General features: G+C 44.7%; 2 protein-coding genes across 4 annotated transcripts in view; both read left to right on the plus strand.

Annotated features, from left to right (window-relative positions):
• Window positions 1-48: 48 nt before the first annotated feature.
• Window positions 49-5,826, plus strand: mettl13 (methyltransferase 13, eEF1A lysine and N-terminal methyltransferase). Its single transcript, XM_019896531.1, is given in 9 exon segments — window positions 49-371; window positions 1,037-1,309; window positions 1,415-1,889; window positions 2,573-2,772; window positions 2,903-3,092; window positions 3,886-4,006; window positions 4,149-4,411; window positions 4,756-4,887; window positions 5,052-5,826. Coding segments are annotated over 9 exon segments (2,079 nt in total). The 5' UTR covers window positions 49-218; the 3' UTR covers window positions 5,324-5,826.
• A 48-nt stretch (window positions 5,827-5,874) lies between these two features.
• LOC109531978 (dynamin-2-like) overlaps window positions 5,875-18,299 on the plus strand; it is a 55,391-nt gene continuing 42,966 nt past the window's right edge. The window contains exons 1-17 of one of the 3 annotated variants that reach the window (XM_019896518.1): window positions 5,875-6,560; window positions 7,213-7,267; window positions 7,701-7,984; window positions 9,581-9,654; window positions 10,673-10,822; window positions 10,894-11,097; window positions 11,297-11,395; window positions 12,156-12,316; window positions 12,388-12,530; window positions 12,800-12,935; window positions 13,648-13,715; window positions 13,788-13,926; window positions 14,000-14,086; window positions 14,194-14,264; window positions 14,344-14,404; window positions 15,104-15,130; window positions 16,118-16,222. In XM_019896518.1, the coding sequence (XP_019752077.1) occupies window positions 7,848-7,984; window positions 9,581-9,654; window positions 10,673-10,822; window positions 10,894-11,097; window positions 11,297-11,395; window positions 12,156-12,316; window positions 12,388-12,530; window positions 12,800-12,935; window positions 13,648-13,715; window positions 13,788-13,926; window positions 14,000-14,086; window positions 14,194-14,264; window positions 14,344-14,404; window positions 15,104-15,130; window positions 16,118-16,222 (1,662 nt within the window). In that variant the 5' untranslated portion in view covers window positions 5,875-6,560; window positions 7,213-7,267; window positions 7,701-7,847. Of the gene's footprint in view, window positions 6,561-6,897; window positions 7,268-7,700; window positions 7,985-9,580; window positions 9,655-10,672; window positions 10,823-10,893; window positions 11,098-11,296; window positions 11,396-12,155; window positions 12,317-12,387; window positions 12,531-12,799; window positions 12,936-13,647; window positions 13,716-13,787; window positions 13,927-13,999; window positions 14,087-14,193; window positions 14,265-14,343; window positions 14,405-15,103; window positions 15,131-16,117; window positions 16,223-18,299 lie in introns of those variants that run through there. The other 2 variants (XM_019896519.1, XM_019896520.1) reach the window with 2 other exon arrangements.

The following is an 18,299-nucleotide window of genomic DNA, read 5'->3' on the forward strand; positions in this document are numbered from 1 at the left end:
CATACGGAGTACCGACGGAGAGCACCGAGCAACAACCAATACAAAGCTGCTTGTCAAGTACTAACCAATCCGTGAGCGTTTTTGAAATTTTATCCAATCAACTAGCCGTACGTCTTGTAATGTAGTCCGAGCTAAACATTGCCATGAGGGTAGCAGAGGTCTGGTTGCATGATCTGTGTGCACAATATTTTTAAAAATCGATTTAGGTAAAACAAACAATGAGTTTATTACCTCGAACTGCCGAGGAGTTCAGCTCAGCTGAGTATTGGGAGAGATTTTTTAAGAAACGCGGAGAGAAGTCATTCGAGTGGTACGGAGACTACAACAAACTATGCGGCGTGCTGCACAAGTACATCAAAATGCAAGACAAGGTAAACAAATGAAACATCATACTTGGTTTTAGTTTCATTTTAACAAAACTTGATGATCTTAAATGACAGCGGGCATGTACAAAAGCAATGCTGTACTGTAAACTTGCGGAATACGTTTAGTTGATTTTCAAGCTTGATTATAATTCACGATGTAAGAAAAGCAGAAGAAGAAAACAGTGATATTTTTTTTCGCAATTCAAGATGATGGACCTAATTCACTGTGTATTCCCCTCTACTGTGAAAGGAAAATGGAAGTCATTTTTATTTGTATTGCACTTTTCACACAGAGGAAGAGAAAGTGCTTTTCAAAGTTACCTAACAAGACAATAATATGATACCAGATTCACCAATCTGACCATTGACCTGTAAGTTTTTTTTTTTTTTTTTATTTAACTAAATGCTAAAATGCACATGAAGCGAGAGCAAGAAAAGCAGAACGGGAGTGATCTGGCTGAACCTATGGGATCTAGACAAAAGCCTTGAGGTAATTTTCTTAAATCGCAGTAGTCAAGAGATGAGGAGGCAAACAAACAAATCATCATTTCTAGTTCATAATGTGATAATAGGGACCTTAGTTGAAAAATAATTTTGAAGGATGACAGTTTTAACAATCTGTACCTAAAAGGCACCGTTTTAACCAAAGCTGTCCTATTTATGCATTTGAGGTGCTGGTGGTGGGCTGCGGAAACTCTGAGTTGAGCGAGCAGCTTCACGACGTGGGCTACAAGCACCTGACCAACATTGACATCAGTGAGACTGTGGTGTCGCACATGAACCAGCGCAATGCCGAGCGGCGGCCTGACCTCAAGTTCCAGCAAGTGGACGCAACCCAGATGCCGTACCAGGATGCTTGCTACCAGGCCGCTCTGGACAAAGGCACCCTGGATGCAATGGCGTCAGAGGAAGGAGGAGATCTGGCGAGGAATATGCTCACTGAGGTACAAAAAAAAGTTAATCACAGCACGTGCAGACTTTCAGGTGTCATTATAAATCCAAATACCTGTGGACATTCAGTTAGTGTACATTTACGTATGTATTTGCAGGTGGGCCGTGTACTCAGCGTAGGCGGAAGGTACGTGTGTATCACACTGGCTCAGGAGAGTGTGATCCGCCTGGCCGTGGAGCACTTTGTTCAGCTGGGCTGGGCTGTAAGGCTTCACTGCCTGCAGGAAGAAACCAGCGCCGAGGAGGACGAAGACTCATTTGCTCTCCCCGTTTTCGTCCTGGTCTGCACAAAATTCCGCCAGCCCATGCCAACGCCCATTCTGGAGTTTTGCCTTGGTGAAGATGGCGCCCTGAACCGTCTGGCGCTGGCGGCCGACTTGCTGGCGGCCGTGCGAGAACGGCAGGCCTATTCTGTCCTAAGGAAGAGGTTGCGAACCCGCACGGATGCCGACGCCGACTCGTCGCTGACACTTTGCCACGCAAAGACCGGCCTGCCCAGATACACTCTCACGGTACAGGATTCACCGCCAACCGCCAAGGTGCCAAGGTTCAACCGGTTTGCCATATTCATTGGTGAGCTTTATTTATTTTTCTTGTTGTCTGTTATAAGTCACCGGACACGACATTAGGTACACCAGCACAATCCCATGCAGTGTTTCCCAAACACTGTGGTGCTCATTAGCATGCTGCATGATTATTGCACATGCCAATTTCACTTAATTGGCCTGAAAATGATGATTTATTCACTTATTTATTCACTTTATCATGGGGGATATGCTCCAGCCCCACCTGTGTTATAGAGAGCCCATATAAAAAAAAAAAAAAAGTTTCAATACCCCTCCCACAGGCTTTAAACACTCTTGATCTGTTTTCAGGACACTTTAACTTCTTCAAGCACATTTTCTAAAAGAATTCTGAGAGTCTACTCTCATTCACTTGGTGGCACAGTTCTCCAAATTAGTAGTCCCAGTTTAAGTTTACTGTAAAACTGTCACGTTAAAAAAAACAAAACAAAACAAAAAAATAAAAAAAACACTTGTCTAACGAGAATCTGCTAGCTTAATGCTAACATATGAAACGCCATAGAATGGAAATGAGTATAGATGTTATAGTCATGATAAACCTTCAGACAACTGCTACTTCAACACACAATTGTGAATGTTTATAAGCAGTATTGAAGGTTGTTACAGAAGAATACATCTTGGCAGGTGTCTGTAATGTACGCCATCTTTGTTGAACCCGCCTCTCCCTTGCAGTGCCCCAAGGCAGTGAGACAGCATGGCTCTACAGCTCCAGCGAGGGCCGGCGGCAACTGGCAGCCAGCGCCAACTTCCGCCGCCTGGTTATCGTGGCCATGCACAGGAATCAAGAGTATGCCGACATGCAGGCCGTCCAGTCGGAACTCTCGCCCATGGTGATGGACCTGGCCCCACCGGGAATGCCAGACAATCAGCAGGTGGATGCCGAGAATTTGACTGACATCCAGCTCGTGTGGACGTTGACCGGACATTTTTGGAACTTGTCGTTCAGGTTCCGTTTCTGTCACGTGGGCGTTGACTGGACGTTTTTTGGAACTTGTCGTTCAGGTTCCGTTTCTGTCAGTGGGTGGCGACCTGGGTTGGCGAGAGGAGGTCAGCAGGGGTGTGAGCGAGCACAGCGGTGAATTCTGTGTGGAGAACGTCAGAGGGGAGGACGGCGAGCTGTACCGCAGATTGGTGTTCCTGTCCAACGCGGCTCTGGTGCAGTCCGAGAGTCGTCTCGTCTCCGCCAATAGCAGTCAGTTCACGTGTTTTTTTTGTTTTTTTTCTCATTGATTCATTTTGCGCTGTAACTTTGTATTTCAAGAGTTCTCGAGAGTTGTGAGAATGGAAAGTGCGAGAATTTTGGATCAAGTCTTAGTTGGAGTTTGTTCGTATTAGCTCAGAAATTCAACTTGAGACTTTCATGCAGCCTGTTGAAATAGACATGTCTCCCCAGTTTCGTGTCTATTGGTAAAACTGGTGTCCGGGGATAATTTTTGCTAAATTCAAGCACTGGAATTTGCCCCAAAATGGCTACCTCTAACCAGCTTCCTGTTTGATCACCGATATTGGTCCTTCAGACTTTCAATACCCAAATTTCATGTTGATCGGTCAAACTGGTGTCAACAACTTACATCTTCTAATTTTTAAATATTATTTAAGCCCCAAAATTGGCTTGCACCACAATAGCCATCTTAGACTTTTTCATGTGTGTTGTTATGATAGACAGGTCTACTCGCTTTTGCGGCGATTGGTAAAACCGGTGTCAGGTGCTACTATTTTTAAACTTTCAAGCACTGGAATTCGCCCCAAAATGGTCACATCAAACCACAATGTACACATTTTTTGGGGGTCAATTTTGGCTTTGGATCCTTGTGACTTTTCCATGCACCTTGTTATAATATGTCCACCAAAAATTCGTGTTGATCTGTAAACTACAGTTACTCATTTTTTTATAACTTTGGAGCTCTAGAATTTGCCAAAATGGCAGTTGCAACACAGGATGGCCTATTTGCTGAAAATGAACGTATGCGTATCTCTTCCTGCAGCATCAAGTCATAAGAAGAAGAATAAAAAGAAAATCAAACAGCCGCCATCGTCCTCCCTGTCGGTGCACAGCGGCTTCCTCTGCTGTGCCCACCCCGCAAAAAATTTGTCTGTTTGTGCTCTGTGATTGTCTGGCAACCAGTCCATGTTGTAGGCACCCTTCCCCCACCACCTTAGCTGGGCTTGGGATAGGCTCCAGCTCATCCATGACCTTAAATTGTGCATTGGTGTGAATGTGTGTAGCCTGCTCGATATATTTTCCCAGCTTGACTTGTCTTATGGGCACCCCTTAACCCTTTCTCTCCCCTCCTTAAGATGCCATGGTGTCAGTGCTGGTGATTGGACTCGGTGGAGGAGGCCTGCCCCAGTTTCTGCGAGACTTTGTACCCGGTGTGTCTGTGGAGGTGGTGGAGCTGGATCCCGTGGTGCTGGAGGTGGCCAAAGAGTGGTTCCACTTTCGACCCGACGATCACCTGACCGTTACGCTTGGGGATGGCCTTGAACGTATCTGCACCCTGGAGAAAGACGGTGGGGGGGATGCTGCTCCCGCTAACGCAGTAGCAAAGTCGTGAGCGAGAAGTTAATGGAGTTGTCTACATCTTTAATCAGTGCTTCTGCTTGTCAAACCGCACAAATTGCTTTGGCTAGCAGGGGAAGCTAACCTAGCAGTCTACACGTTCACTCGGTGCCTCTCTTTTACACAGCACAACCGTATGCAGAGGCTAGCTAGAGAAGCTAACATAACAGCAGTTTATGATTTTACTCCATACTGTCACACCAGTCACAAAAAAAATCCAAATCAGTCATCAAAAAATGTTGTTCATGACTGTTATCAATACCAGTCCAAGTGACCGTGTGCGTTTTGTCTCCAGGTGGTCGTTTATTTGACGCCATCATGTTCGATGTGGACAATAAGGACAGCACATTGGGTATGAGCTGTCCACCTGCCGCATTTGTCGAAAGCTCCATCCTGCACAAAGTCAGCAGCCTCCTCACCCCTAGAGGTACTGTACACCTTGTATTTTGTAAAAAATAACCTTTTATTTGTTTACAATTAACTTCATGATATAATAGGATACATCCAATCATTTATATACAAGCCATTAAAAAGGCAATTGTCCATAATATTGTATGTCCCCTTTAATCCGTTCTTCTTTGGGCTGCCTAGGCATTTTTATACTCAACCTGGTGTGCCGCGACTCCGCCTTGAGGAAAGACGTGCTGGAGCGTGTGAGTGGCGTGTTCCCTGCCATCCTCTCGCGAAAGATCGACGGGGAAGTGAATGAGGTGCTCCTCTGTCGCCGCCAAGGCGAAGGCATCGGCGTCCTACCGTCGCTGAAGCAAGCGGGTCACGATCTGCAGAGAGCCCTGCACTCTGGCGTGACCCGCAGCCCGAAAATAGACATTGCTGAGTTGTTGAAAGACATGAAAGTGGTGTGAGGGTGACTGGGACTCAAAGCAGAGTCGGTGAATCCACAGTGACAAAACGCTAATGCCAAATAATAAGAAACATTTAGTTTTCATAAATATTGTGCGGTGAGGACTAAAATGGCCTCGGATGTCACTTTTTTCACATTTCATTATGCTAGTGCCTTTTTCCAAAAAGGAATACTTTCATTTTTTTTCTTCTTAAAATTCTAGATGCAATACCGCATAAGGAGAACATGACGAAGTTTAACACTTACAAATTTATTTAGATGTATAGATAAAAAAAAAAAAAGCTAATAATTCACGCCCATAACTATTCACTGCCAATGCTCAGTCCTATATTTGGCAGCAATAGCTGCCTCCTGACAAGTTTTCAAAGTTGTTAAAAATAAAGACAAAAAGAAGAAACCACATTTAATGAATCTGGAAAGTATTTGCAGCAATTTTAGTTTTGTAGTTTTTATTCCAAACGGAATAAATTATACATTGTAAAGGCAAGACTCATATTAAATTTTTTTGTATATTTAAAAATATATTTGTGACAAAAAAAAGTGTCGAGTGCTTCATGAGAGTAGTCAGTCCTTCAACATTTTGACATTTTGTTACAGCACTATTACAAAATGCAATGAATTACCGGTATCCCCCACAATTTTACACAACACCTGATCATGACAACATGGGGAAAAAAATTATGCAAATTATAACTATTTAAAAACAAAGCTCATTTATATACATCTAAATGTTCATAGCCTATGCTTAATACATTGTAGGCGCATATTTGGCAGCAACTGCAGCCTCAAGTCCTCATTATCCATCAGGCTCGACACGCTGACTGTATCTTTGGTCAGTTTTGCCCCTTTACTCTGTTAGTTTGAATGGGGAGCATCAGTCCACCATGTTCTAAACAGGATTCAACTTGTAACTGTGCCCAACCGTGCCATAAGATAGGCAAGGCTATTATAAGTGAGGTCATGGTGATACAACAGCTTAGTTTAAGTCACCACAGTAAGGCCACTGGGACCTCCAAAGCAGAATATTGTCGGTGCCTCGAAACAATCCTATCACTGAAGCCTACTGACAATTCTTTCGACTTCATACTTGGGTTGTGCTCAGACATGCCCTGAGACCAGACATAAACAGGTGTGTGTTTCTAAATCGTTCCAATCAGGGTTTACCACAGGTGGACTCCATTTAATATGTCGAACAAGCTCAAGGATGATCAATGGGAACGGGACGCACCTGAGCTTAGGTTTGTGCTTCATAACAAAGACGCTTTCTATTTTTTTCCATTGTTAATAAATTTGTTTTAAAAAAATCCCCATTGGGTGGTAAGAGTAGAATTTCAAGAAAAAATGAATTTAATCCATTTTGGAATAAGGCTGTCACGACGTTGTGGGAAAAGGGAAGTGTCGTTGAATACTTTTGTTTTTTTGTTCTTTTCTCGATTTAATGTTGCGCGTGTTATTGCAAAGTAAAGCAGCAGTGTATTTTATCTCATCTAAATGGGTCTTATCTCATTTACACTCTGCATTATTTCACCCATATTTTTAGCGCCAGGATTCCATTTCACTCCCCTCAGGCTGCACTCCTTTGCCCCGCACACGCCTCACTACCTCGGAATGAGGAAGAGTTATTTACAGTAGAAGTGGAATTGACCCCCACCCACGCGTTTTTAATTCGATCATTTAAGTTGCCTACATTAAAGAAGGAACAGGAATTATAATGGCATCATATCCCCAAATATAAATATACGTTTACATGAGAGGATGTTTTACAAGTTGTTGTCTTAGGCGCATGCGCAGACCTTTCGCGCCCGTTAGCTGTCAAAAGTTGGGTGGTTTTAGTTTTTTTTTTTTTTTCTCTCGCTCTCTGCCTGCTCCTCCACGTTCTCCTCTTTCAAGCTAACCCTGGAGCCCACTCAGCATCGCGGCTAACTTCCTAAATGTCGACGCGGAGGTAAGGAGAAGCGAAACCGTGTGAAAAGTGAGCCTGCGTCAACAAAATAAGTTTAAGAGTGCATTAGCGGTTGGGTCGCCCGAAATCTGGACGCTAGCTCTTGTGAACTAACAAGTTAGCAAACACGCCCCTAACTTAAGTCCCTTTAAGAATAACTTTGTTTGTCTTATTAGTCATATAAATGTAAGAGTACCGGTGTCGTAAATTATTCAAGAAAACTAAGAATTTGGTCGCACCGTTGCTAGGGGCAACTGCGGGATGGGTCGTCGCCGTGAATGTCATTGGACGTAACACTGGGAGGCTCTTGAACGCATCATGTGACGATAATAGCATTGTGTATTCTTCATGTTGCCACAACGTGTCCATTTCTGCCGCCTTTGTTTCTTTACGGTGTGTCAAGTGTGATTTTTGAGTGTCACTTTATCACCTTTAGCTCCAACTTGCTGTTGATACGCGGCGGGGCAGCCCTCTTAAAAGTTGAGGGGGAGTTCAGGGGGGCGTTCCGGGGCTCGGAAATTCCGACTTTACAGCAACACCGCCACCTCCTCTTCCTTCACCACCACCATCGTCGCCGTGCAGCATGATCTCGATGATCAATCGGCTCCAGGACGCCTTGGGCAGCGCGGGTCTGAGCTACAGCCTCCTTCTGCCGCAGATTGCCGTGGTGGGGGGCCAGAGTTCCGGGAAGAGCTCGGTGCTGGAGAACTTTGTGGGCAGGTAAGTTCCAGTGAATGTTAACCGGGTGGATCGAGTGCTGCTTGGGAAGTTTTGACGTATTGAGTGATGTGATTGTTACTCGTTCTGCTGTACAATATGAACAATATAATGCAGATTAAGTGCATCTGGCATCAAGCGTCGTCAATGGCAGTGAATGAATTTTGAGAGGCAGGATGGTGTGGATGACTCAGGTTTGGCACATTTGCTTCACAGTTATGAGTTTCGTGGTTGGATGGTCCTGCCATGTGCCCATGTTTTTTTTTTTTTTTTCCCATATCTCCTCAAAAATCACCCAAAATATAATAAAACTATATCAGGAATGGCCAAGGTTAAATAATGGTCAAAACTGCTGAACAGCAAGACAACGTCAAGTAGAAGAACCCAATTTGTGCACAGTTCACTAGTAAACTCACTCGGTTTTTTATATAATGTTTTTCTGTCCCACAAATACCCGTATTTCAAAGTCCCCAAATTTTTCATAGACAGACTTGCTCACCTGTGCAACACAGTGCAGTAAAGGGCAATAAGTAACGTTCACTCTGCTTTGTTGACGGAGTCCCGCAAAGGCGATGCATCACCTCTGTGTCGTGGGTGCACCACCCATACAGCTGCTTGTCCAAGTCACTTTATGCGTTTCTGACACTATTAAGCGTATAATTGATTGCAAATCCTTGTTGTTTATATGTGTGCAGTCACTCGTCCAGGGCATACATACCCTGCCTCTCACAGAGTCATCTGGGATAGGCCCTAGCTCACCGGTGACCCTATGAAGACAAATTCTGTCGACTATGATGGATAACTTTACAAAGCAGTAAATAGCATGCAATGTGCTGAAAAACAACGTCCATTACCTGTCTGTTGGTCATCTTCAAAAAGTATGACTTTATTTTTGTTTTATTATACACTGCTTAACTTGGGTTTTACACGACATTTGGGAATACCGTATTGAAATTTGACTCCAAACATTGCCTGTACTGTCGATAAAAAGTTCATGACTGCGACCGTTTGAGCCTGGAACAAATTTGGCATTATTTCCTATGGGAAAGATTGTTTTTCAAGTCAGCACGGAATGGATTGTGGTCTACAGTGTGACAAAATGAGCACAGATTTTTGTGTTTCAGCGTGATAAGATCCAAAGTAAAGTCCAAGTCTGATAGTGATGTGCAATGTGACAAGAGGGTTAATTTAATTCTGTCCCAAAAAAAAAGCACGCTGCCTTGTGACTCATTTGTCAGTTTCCTTCAAGATTTTTTTTTTCCCAGACAATGCAGCTCCGTGATGCGGAGGAGACCAGTTGAAATCCCTGAAGTCCGGATTAGGATTTGTTTCAAAGTGACGCCTGAAGGCCTTGTTGTACTCACCTTCCTGACTGTGCATTGATATGTTTCAGTTCCTTTGTTTGACTGCATGTTATGACATATCCAATTCGGGCTCTCTGCCAGTAGTGTGATCGGGAGCAGGATGCAGGAAAACAAACATCCCAATCAAGATTTATATGGGAAAGAGGATTTTTTTTTTTTAAAGCATCAGTGCTTTGGCGTCAGTTCGAATTTCCTTCTCCTTTTCAGTGTTCGTATGTTTTATTTTCTCTGACAGAGACTTCCTTCCCCGCGGCACTGGGATTGTCACTCGCAGACCTTTGGTCCTACAGCTACATCACGCCGACACCGGTGAGTGAGGCTTCTGTTGACTCAATGTGTGCATGTTGGCAGTTGTATCTATCCGCGTGCGCTTGGCGCTGCCACTAGATGGCGGAAGAGAGAAAACTCAGGTAATTTTTAGGGCCTCCGTGCAGGATTAATTGGACAGTACAAAGAGTTGCCTTCCTTGGGCGATGACACATACTGTCAATCGTGGAGACAGCTAATCATCACAAAGTTGGAATTGCACTTTTTTTTTAATTACTGTGGATTTGTGCATGTGGTGCATGCAGCAGACTAATTGCCACACAACATAATGCCCACCACTACGACATCAACCAACTTCACCAAACAATGAAGTACAGTATCTAACGAAAGTGAGTACACGTCTTACATTTGTGTGAATATTTTATTGTATCTTTTCATTGGACAACACAAACGAAATAACCCTTTCATGATGGGAAGTGCTCACTGCTTGTGTAACCGTAAATTTACTGTCCCTTCAAAATAACTCACAGCTATCGATATCTAAATAACTGGCAATAAAAGTGAGTATACCCCGAAGTGAAAATGTCAAAATTTGGTCTAATAGCAGTTTTCTCACGTGACGTCATGTGACTCATTTGGTCTCACGTCTGAACGGAGTGCAGGTTTGGTATTAATTGATCCCACACTCTCTTAGGCTGGTCTCTGGTTCAATATGGAGCCAAAGTGCAAAGAACTCAGAGGAAAAATAATACTATAATTGTTGCCCTACGTACAGATACGCTATGGCTAGGCTGAAAGTTGATGACGCAGCACGGTGGCCAAGACCAAACAATGGTTTAACTCCCATGTCCGAGAGGCTTAAGGCAGTGCTGGAAAATAATGGTGGCCACACGAATTATTGACACCTTGGGTTGAATTTGTACAATTTTAATAAAGGGTGTTCTCTCTTTTGTTGCCAGCATGGGAACGACCCCTCGTAATACTGATACTGACCATTATTTGGGCAGCATTGATCTGAAAGGGGATTCCACAATGCCACACGTCTTTCTTGTCTCTCTAGAGTATGGGGAATTTTTGCACTGCAGGGGGAAGAGGTTCTCGGACTTTGATGAAATCCGCCAAGAAATCGAGGCAGAAACCCGTAGGCTGACAGGAAACAACAAAGGCATCTCTCCCATACCCATCAACCTCCGCATTTTCTCCCCCAATGGTAATCCCGCCTCACGCTCGCATCGTCGTCACGCATTCCACTCCAAGCGCGTTAACATCTGTCTTGTGCAGTGCTCAACCTGACCCTCGTGGACCTGCCCGGCATCACCAAGGTTCCTGTGGGTGACCAGCCGCCAGACATCGAGTACCAGGTGCGAGACATGATCATGCAGTACATCTGCAAGGAGAACTGCCTCATCCTGGCTGTGACGCCTGCCAACATGGACCTGGCCAACTCCGATGCACTCAAACTGGCCAAAGATGTTGACCCACAGGGTGAGCTGCTGAGCCTGCCACACTTTGTAATTTGGTTGTTTAAATGACTTGATGGGTGATCAGATACTCCAAGGACCCAACTATTTTTATCCAAGCCATTAAAAAGTGAATTTTTCATATGTTCCCTTTAAAATGTAATCTTTAAATCTATATATTTTACTTTGTCTACCCCCCGCCCCCTCCCCCAACTCTATGGTAGGCCAGCGCACGATAGGTGTGATCACCATGCTGGACCTAATGGATAAAGGAACAGATGCTCGGGAAATACTCGAGAATAGATTGCTTCCACTGAGACGAGGTGAGTCACCGTGTGCGCAGGCGTGTGTGTGTGTGTGTGTGTGTGTGTGTGTGTGTGTGTGTGTGTGTGTGTGTGTGTGTGTGAGAGATGAGATAAGGATTTACAGTGAAGCAATACCAGGTGTTTGGCTAGTTCATACCTCTTCCAAAAACGCTTTAATGCATTATTCACAGAAAAGCCCCTCAAGTCAGCAACGCAGAGCCGTAGCTTTAGTCACGGAGCCTCATGTTGTAACATCCATCCATCCATTTCCTAATCCGCTAATCCTCACAAGGGTAGCGGGCGTGCTGCAGCCTAAGCCGAGCTATCTTCGGGCAATAGGCAGGGGACACCCTGAACTGGTTGCCAGCCAATCGCAGGGCACACATAGACGAACAACCATCCATGCTCACAATCACATGTAGGGACAGTTTAAAGTGGTCCATTAGCCTGCCATGCAGTTTTTTTGGAATGTAGGAGTATTTTTATTTTTTGGAAAACTGGAGTACCCGGAGAAAACCCACGCAGGCATGGAGAGAACAAGCAATATCCACACAGGAAGGCCGGAGTCGGAATCGAGCCCTGCACCTCTGCACTTTGAGGCCAACGTGCTAACCAGTTGACCAACGCGCAAACCATATTGTAACATCTACAGTGGGATGCACGCCAAGTGGAACATTTGTACTGAAAAAAAAAATCTTCAGAAGTCAAATAGAACTTGAGTTCAAACCATTACATTGAATAAAGGTGGTACATTGTTTTGTTTTGTTTTCCTCACCAGGTTATATTGGGCTAGTGAACCGCAGTCAAAAGGACATCGAAGGGAAAAAGGATATTAAGGCAGCCTTGCAAGCGGAGAAAAAGTTTTTCCTGTCCCACCCAGCTTACAGGCACATGTCTGACAGAATGGGCACGCCGCACTTACAGAAGTACCTCAACCAGGTCAGACAGCACAGAAGTGGACCAACGTCATGCTGTGCCACACGTGTTACTTACAGTTTGTTTGTTTGCAGCAATTGACGAACCACATCTGTGACAGTCTGCCTGCGCTCCACAGTCACATGCGGGGCCTACTTGTGTCCATCAGTAAAGAAGTCGACGCGTACAAACTGTATAATCCAGATGACCCCATGTGCAAGACCAAGACCCTCATCAAGTCAGTCACATGAGGGTGTACAGTAAACACCCGCGAGTCCTTAAAAAGTTTACGATTGCCTTTAGAAATATTTTAAACTGTGAATATTGAAAAACTCATCTTACAACATTAGCCATAAAAATAAATTTGGCACCATCTTGTGCACAAAAACTGCAATTAGGTTCATTCATGAATAGCAAGCGGCAAATAGGCAGGGCCTTGCTGTATTTTTATTTTTTTGGGAGGTGGGGGGGTAGTTTCTCATCTCCCGTCATGTCTTCTATTCCTAGAGTCGTACAGCAACTGGCCGGCGACTTTGAGAAGTTAATTGAGGGCTCAGCCGACGAAGTGAACACCGTCCACCTGTCGGGAGGAGCAAGGATCAACCAGATCTTCCATGAGCGCTTCCCCTATCAGCTGCACAAAGTGCGTTTACCTTATTCGATGTTTTGTGACACTCAACAAGGTTCTTGATGAGACATAGCATGATAGCCTTTGAACATTTTCAAGACGAGCCTGGAGAATTGCACCGACTGTATCACTCACTTTAGGGCAAATTCCAGGGCTCATACTTTGATGAACTCTGACTAGGGAATTTGCCCCAAAAAAAGCCCCAATTTACAGATAGGCACTAAATGGCAAAGCGTTATTGTCGCCATTTCATGTCTGTGGAACATGGTGTCACATGGCGATCATCAAAGATGGATGAGAAGAAAAAAAAAAAATCACCCTCGACACCAGTGTCACCGACGACACAAAATTGCCATTTTAACATTTTAATCAATCCACCAGAAATTTAGTGGTCATGTTTATTATAACGGGTCACATGAAAAAAGTCTCAAGGAACCATGTCTGAAATTGAACAAAATTGAACATTGGCCATTTTGGACCATTTCGAGGCACGTCCTGTGATGAGCTACGACTAAGGACTTGAGCACCAACTAGATGCAGAGGTCTTAGAAAGAGCGGCAACGCTAAATTGTCAGGCTTTTTCGTTTTTTTTTTTTTTTTTTTAACCCCAACACGTGTTTCACTGATCGACACAAAATTGATTAATGGGTCAGAAAAATGCCAACGGGCACTTTGTCGTCGCTTGCAAGTTGCAACTTTCATGTATGTTGCTTCCGTTGTGCCGCAGATGAAGTGCGACGAAAGAAAGCTGCGGATGGAGATCGCCTATGCCATCAGGAACATCCACGGCGTCAGGTGATGTCATCCTTTTACTTTTGATGTTGACAGAGTTTGCTTGTTGTAACTTCCTCCCTCGTTCACCCGCAGGACGGGCCTATTCACCCCCGACATGGCTTTTCAGGCCATTGTAAAGAAGCAGATCTCCAAACTAAAAATTCCGTGTTTCGGCTTTGTCGACATGGTCTGCAAGGAACTGATCTCCACCATTTACGAGTGCTTTAATAAGGTCTGTATCCGTAGGTGACTCATACATGAATGCCATTGTGCCTCTTAACTAAAGTGACCTCTTCTCCCTAAAGATCAGTTCTTTTCCCAAGCTGCGGGAAGAAACGGAGCGTCTCGTCACTGCCGAAATCAGAGAACAAGAGAGCACATGCCGAGATCAGGTCGGTCACGCGCGTTCGGACCGTCACATTTGGTTTTCATTTCCCGATTGCTCGACTTTCACGGGTTCTGTTTTTCTTCCGCTTCACCTACGTTTTCCTCTCTTCAGATCTCTCTGCTCATCGACATGCAGCTCGCATATATTAATACCAAACACGAAGACTTTATTGGCTTTGCTCAGTGAGTAAACATCATAGAAGTATTTTCTCTCAAACGAGGAGTTTTAAAAATTTTAAATCCAAGCTTTTGTCTCCATCAGTGCTCAACCTCTGTGCCACCGTAGCGATAACAAGATCGTTGCTGGCGGTGGAGTACAACAGGTGAGACTTTAGCGCTGACTGCCTGCTAGAATTTCATTGATCATCCCCCGTTCATTCCAGAAGTTACGTACTCGACCTGCATAGGAAAAAAATTTTTGGATGAGCATTTTAAAAAGTATGCACATTGGGTGGCACTCAATCATGTTTCGTCAGCGTGGCTGCATGCATTAATATTGCGCAAAATAAAGACATTTATGTTGATGAAACATGATTTCAATGTGTGCAACCAATCTCCGCACTGTTTTTATGTAAATCCAACAAACTCTTATTCCACTGCACCCTCGATGGGTGAAAATCTGCAGTGCGGAGAGGGACCATCTAAAACATTGGTTTTAGATGAATTTAGATTTGTTTGTAAATATGTTAACAAGGTTTTCCACTATCATTCTTGTTTTTCTAGCGTTGATGGTACACATCATGCATCATTGTTCATGTGCCTCCAAAGCCGCCAATGAATATGTGACCGAGCATTTTACAGGAAGTGTTTCCAATGATGATGATTTGTTCTTGGCTCCTCACAGTCCATCCGCTGCGTTCAAACCAAGGGACTGGATTGGCGGATTTAAATTGTTACGGGCTTCTTTCATGATGTTGTCACCTTCGTTAAATGTTTCATAATCAGCAAAATGTTCATCAGGACCAGCGACAGTTGATTCCAATTTTCATACCTTGTGTTTCCCCCTCCCTCCCAATCTCCAGGGTGTGGCGCCTCCTTCAAGTCTAATAGTAGGATACCAATCTCTTTAAGCCTCTGCTGGACATATGTGTGCACAGGATTCTGGGTCGGCATGACTGTTGCAATTGTGCACAGTGACAAAAAAAGGCCTTGTTCCGCTTCATTATTTATTTTTCTTTTTTGTCGTCTAGCGTACGTGCATTACTAATGTCAACCTTTTTTCCCCACTTTAGTTCCCCATTTCCCGATATTGCTTTTATTTATCACCAGTGCAGTGTTTCTTTCCGTCTCTTTCTGCCTGTTCTGACCTCCTGATGGATACTGCTTTTCTGTTTCGTGCGGCAATCTCCTGGGGTGTGTTTTACCTGCTCGGTGACCTTCCTCTATAACTTGATTTTCCATAAATGTTCACAACTTTTGCTCTATGTTTATCAGTTGGGGTCATTCGTTACCGCCTCACAAGGCAGGGGTCCTCAATTTACAATACTGCTGTGGCCTCTGCGGGTTTCTGCTAAACATTGCGTTTTTGGAATATAAATAGCAAAATCCACATTTTTTTTTTGTTGTTTTTTTCTCCATCTCAGGGGGCAGCCATTTTTCCCACTTGCTGTCGACTGAAAATGACTCCACAGTTGCTTGATGAAGTGCTGCCTCCATGTGTGAAAATGCTTTTTATGCTGTCAGTTTGCAATAAGTAGCTCTGCCCCTAATTGTGCTGCTTACGAAAGCCTTACTGTACTTTGGCCCAGTAGTAGAGTCTCAGCAGTAAGAACGCAAAGCAGGCTAATTTCAGTGAGGCTCGAAACACAGTGTAAAAAGTGTGCTAAAATGTTTTTGATCCGTGGAGTCTTTTTACAAAAGCATGTCACTGTTAAAACTCTTGGGAACCGCTTTAAATTGAGGGGAAAAATGCATTCTTTGTCGCCTTTCACTTGTAATTGAGGGCCCCTGTTTCAGTCTGTCAACCTGTTCTCGAATTAGCAGTGCCTCATTCAAGCTTTCGCGGTCTAAATGTTTTACTTTTGGTCCCTCTGCAGGTCATACGAAAAGGATGGCTCACCATCAACAATGTCAGCATCATCGCCAAGGAGTACTGGTTCATTCTCACCGCCGAGAGCTTGTCCTGGTTCAAGGACAACGAGGTGAGCCCTTCAGGTTTTTCGATGTTCAAAAGAAAATACTGCAGAACATTTTGAGAGGCGCCATGGCTTTATTCGAAGAATTCAATTTGAAACATGCGTGCAACGGGATGACGAGAAATAACCAAACGGGCAGAGAGGGGAGCGCGGTTGTCGGAAACGGTATTTGTACCAAAGCGGGCGCTCCTGGTGTCAGTGGGGCTGCCATCTGTCTGCCTGTCTGTGCCTGCTGTACAGGAGCAGAAGGTCTGCACAGCAAGTGTAGACAGGCAGACACACCACAACAGTCTGGTCAGCGGCTGACATCATGGGGGAGATGGGCAGGAAGTGAATGCTTTTGTGGGGGGGGGGGGGGGGGCAGAGGGAGCATCAAAACCAAAAATGACAGTTGAAGTTAGACAGTAGAAATACTTCAAGACAAAATATGCCATTCACAAACGATTCAGAAAGCACGTGTAGCAAAAATAGCATCCTTGACCCGGAAGTTAAGTGAACACGTTAACCAGCCCACCCCCCAAAAAAAATCTCTTGCTCCCCAATTGGTCTCACCCTCCATTCACTCTTCCCCTCGCTCCCCCCCTCTTCTTCCTCCTCTGGGATTTCAGGCATTTGGAGCGGCTCACTTTGACACAGCTGGAGTTGCCCCAATCCAAACAAAGACGAGCAAACACACACATGGACACACTCACGCACACACACAGAGGACCGACTTGTATATACAGTATACGGTACACACGCAGAGCCTGATATAAACACACTGGCATCCAAATGGCGGAGAAAAATATACACTCATTTCGACACACACATGGTCACTTTTGAGATAAACACGGTACAGTGCGTTCCCAGATGCAGCAGCCCCAGGCGCACTTACTTGACGCGCACGCACACACATGCAGCCAACCACAGTGTTTTCTTTACTTTCTAACTTTCACACCAGCCGTGATGACATCACTGTGGCATTCCTCGGAAGGCTTTACCTAAACTGCTTTAAGTGTGTGTGACGCTTGAATGTTTTTTTTTTTTTCAGTCATCCACGTTATTTGCACAAATCAGCTCTGTCATTCCAAAATGTGCGCGTGCGCGCATATTCAAGCCGAGCGTCTGCTTCCTCTCTTGCGATTTCGACTCTCACATTCCCGCCCACACTTCGTCCACAGACATTTTTCCTCGACTCTCTCCGCCTTTTTTCTTTCTTTACCTCCCTTTCTTTCTTCTCTCTTATTTTCTGTCTCCCCCTTCTTCTCTCTCTCTCTCTCTCTCTCTCATTCCAAAATGTGCGCGTGCGCGCATATTCAAGCCGAGCGTCTGCTTCCTCTCTTGCGATTTCGACTCTCACATTCCCGCCCACACTTCGTCCACAGACATTTTTCCTCGACTCTCTCCGCCTTTTTTCTTTCTTTACCTCCCTTTCTTTCTTCTCTCTTATTTTCTGTCTCCCCCTTCTTCTCTCTCTCTCTCTCTCTCTCTCTCTCTCTGCGGTTGGCAGTCTCCCTGGGACTACGTGCATTCCTGGCTGGAAAATTTGAAGCTTTGTCCAAATACCAGCTTCCAAGATCTTCTTGACCAGAGAAATCCCACATGGCTCTTTCTACATCGCAGCATGCAACTGCCTCTTTCCTCTCGCTCACAAATACCTACTTTTCCACCTCTCCGTTCCTTGATTTGTAACAGGCCCGCACTTTCCACGCCTTTTTTCCTGGATTACAAACATGCAATCGCGTCTCGGATTGAGCGTCCTTATCGCCGCAGTGCACCGAGTAGATATACATTCCTTCACCCCTGCCTCAGTCGTCCCGTGGGCCTCCTGAGGATAAACAGACAGCTAACTAATGCACACTTAATCTACACGCCTCCCTGTGTGTGTATGTGTGTGTGTCTGTGAGAGGCCTGTTCCATGTCTCACATCCATTAGACGGTGCTCCAGACGCAGAAGCCCTGATCTATGACACCTGGCCCTGCCAGATTTAAGAGCAAAAATAGTCTACAAACACAAGCAGTCTTTATGTAACCATGCACAAACACCCAAGACGAGACTATAGCGGAACCTGCAGCAACGGTAAAACGACAGCCAATCAAAACA

Source organism: Hippocampus comes, unplaced genomic scaffold, assembly GCF_001891065.2.
Source record: "Hippocampus comes isolate QL1 unplaced genomic scaffold, H_comes_QL1_v1.1 scaffold22, whole genome shotgun sequence".
Taxonomy (NCBI): Eukaryota; Metazoa; Chordata; class Actinopteri; order Syngnathiformes; family Syngnathidae; genus Hippocampus; species Hippocampus comes.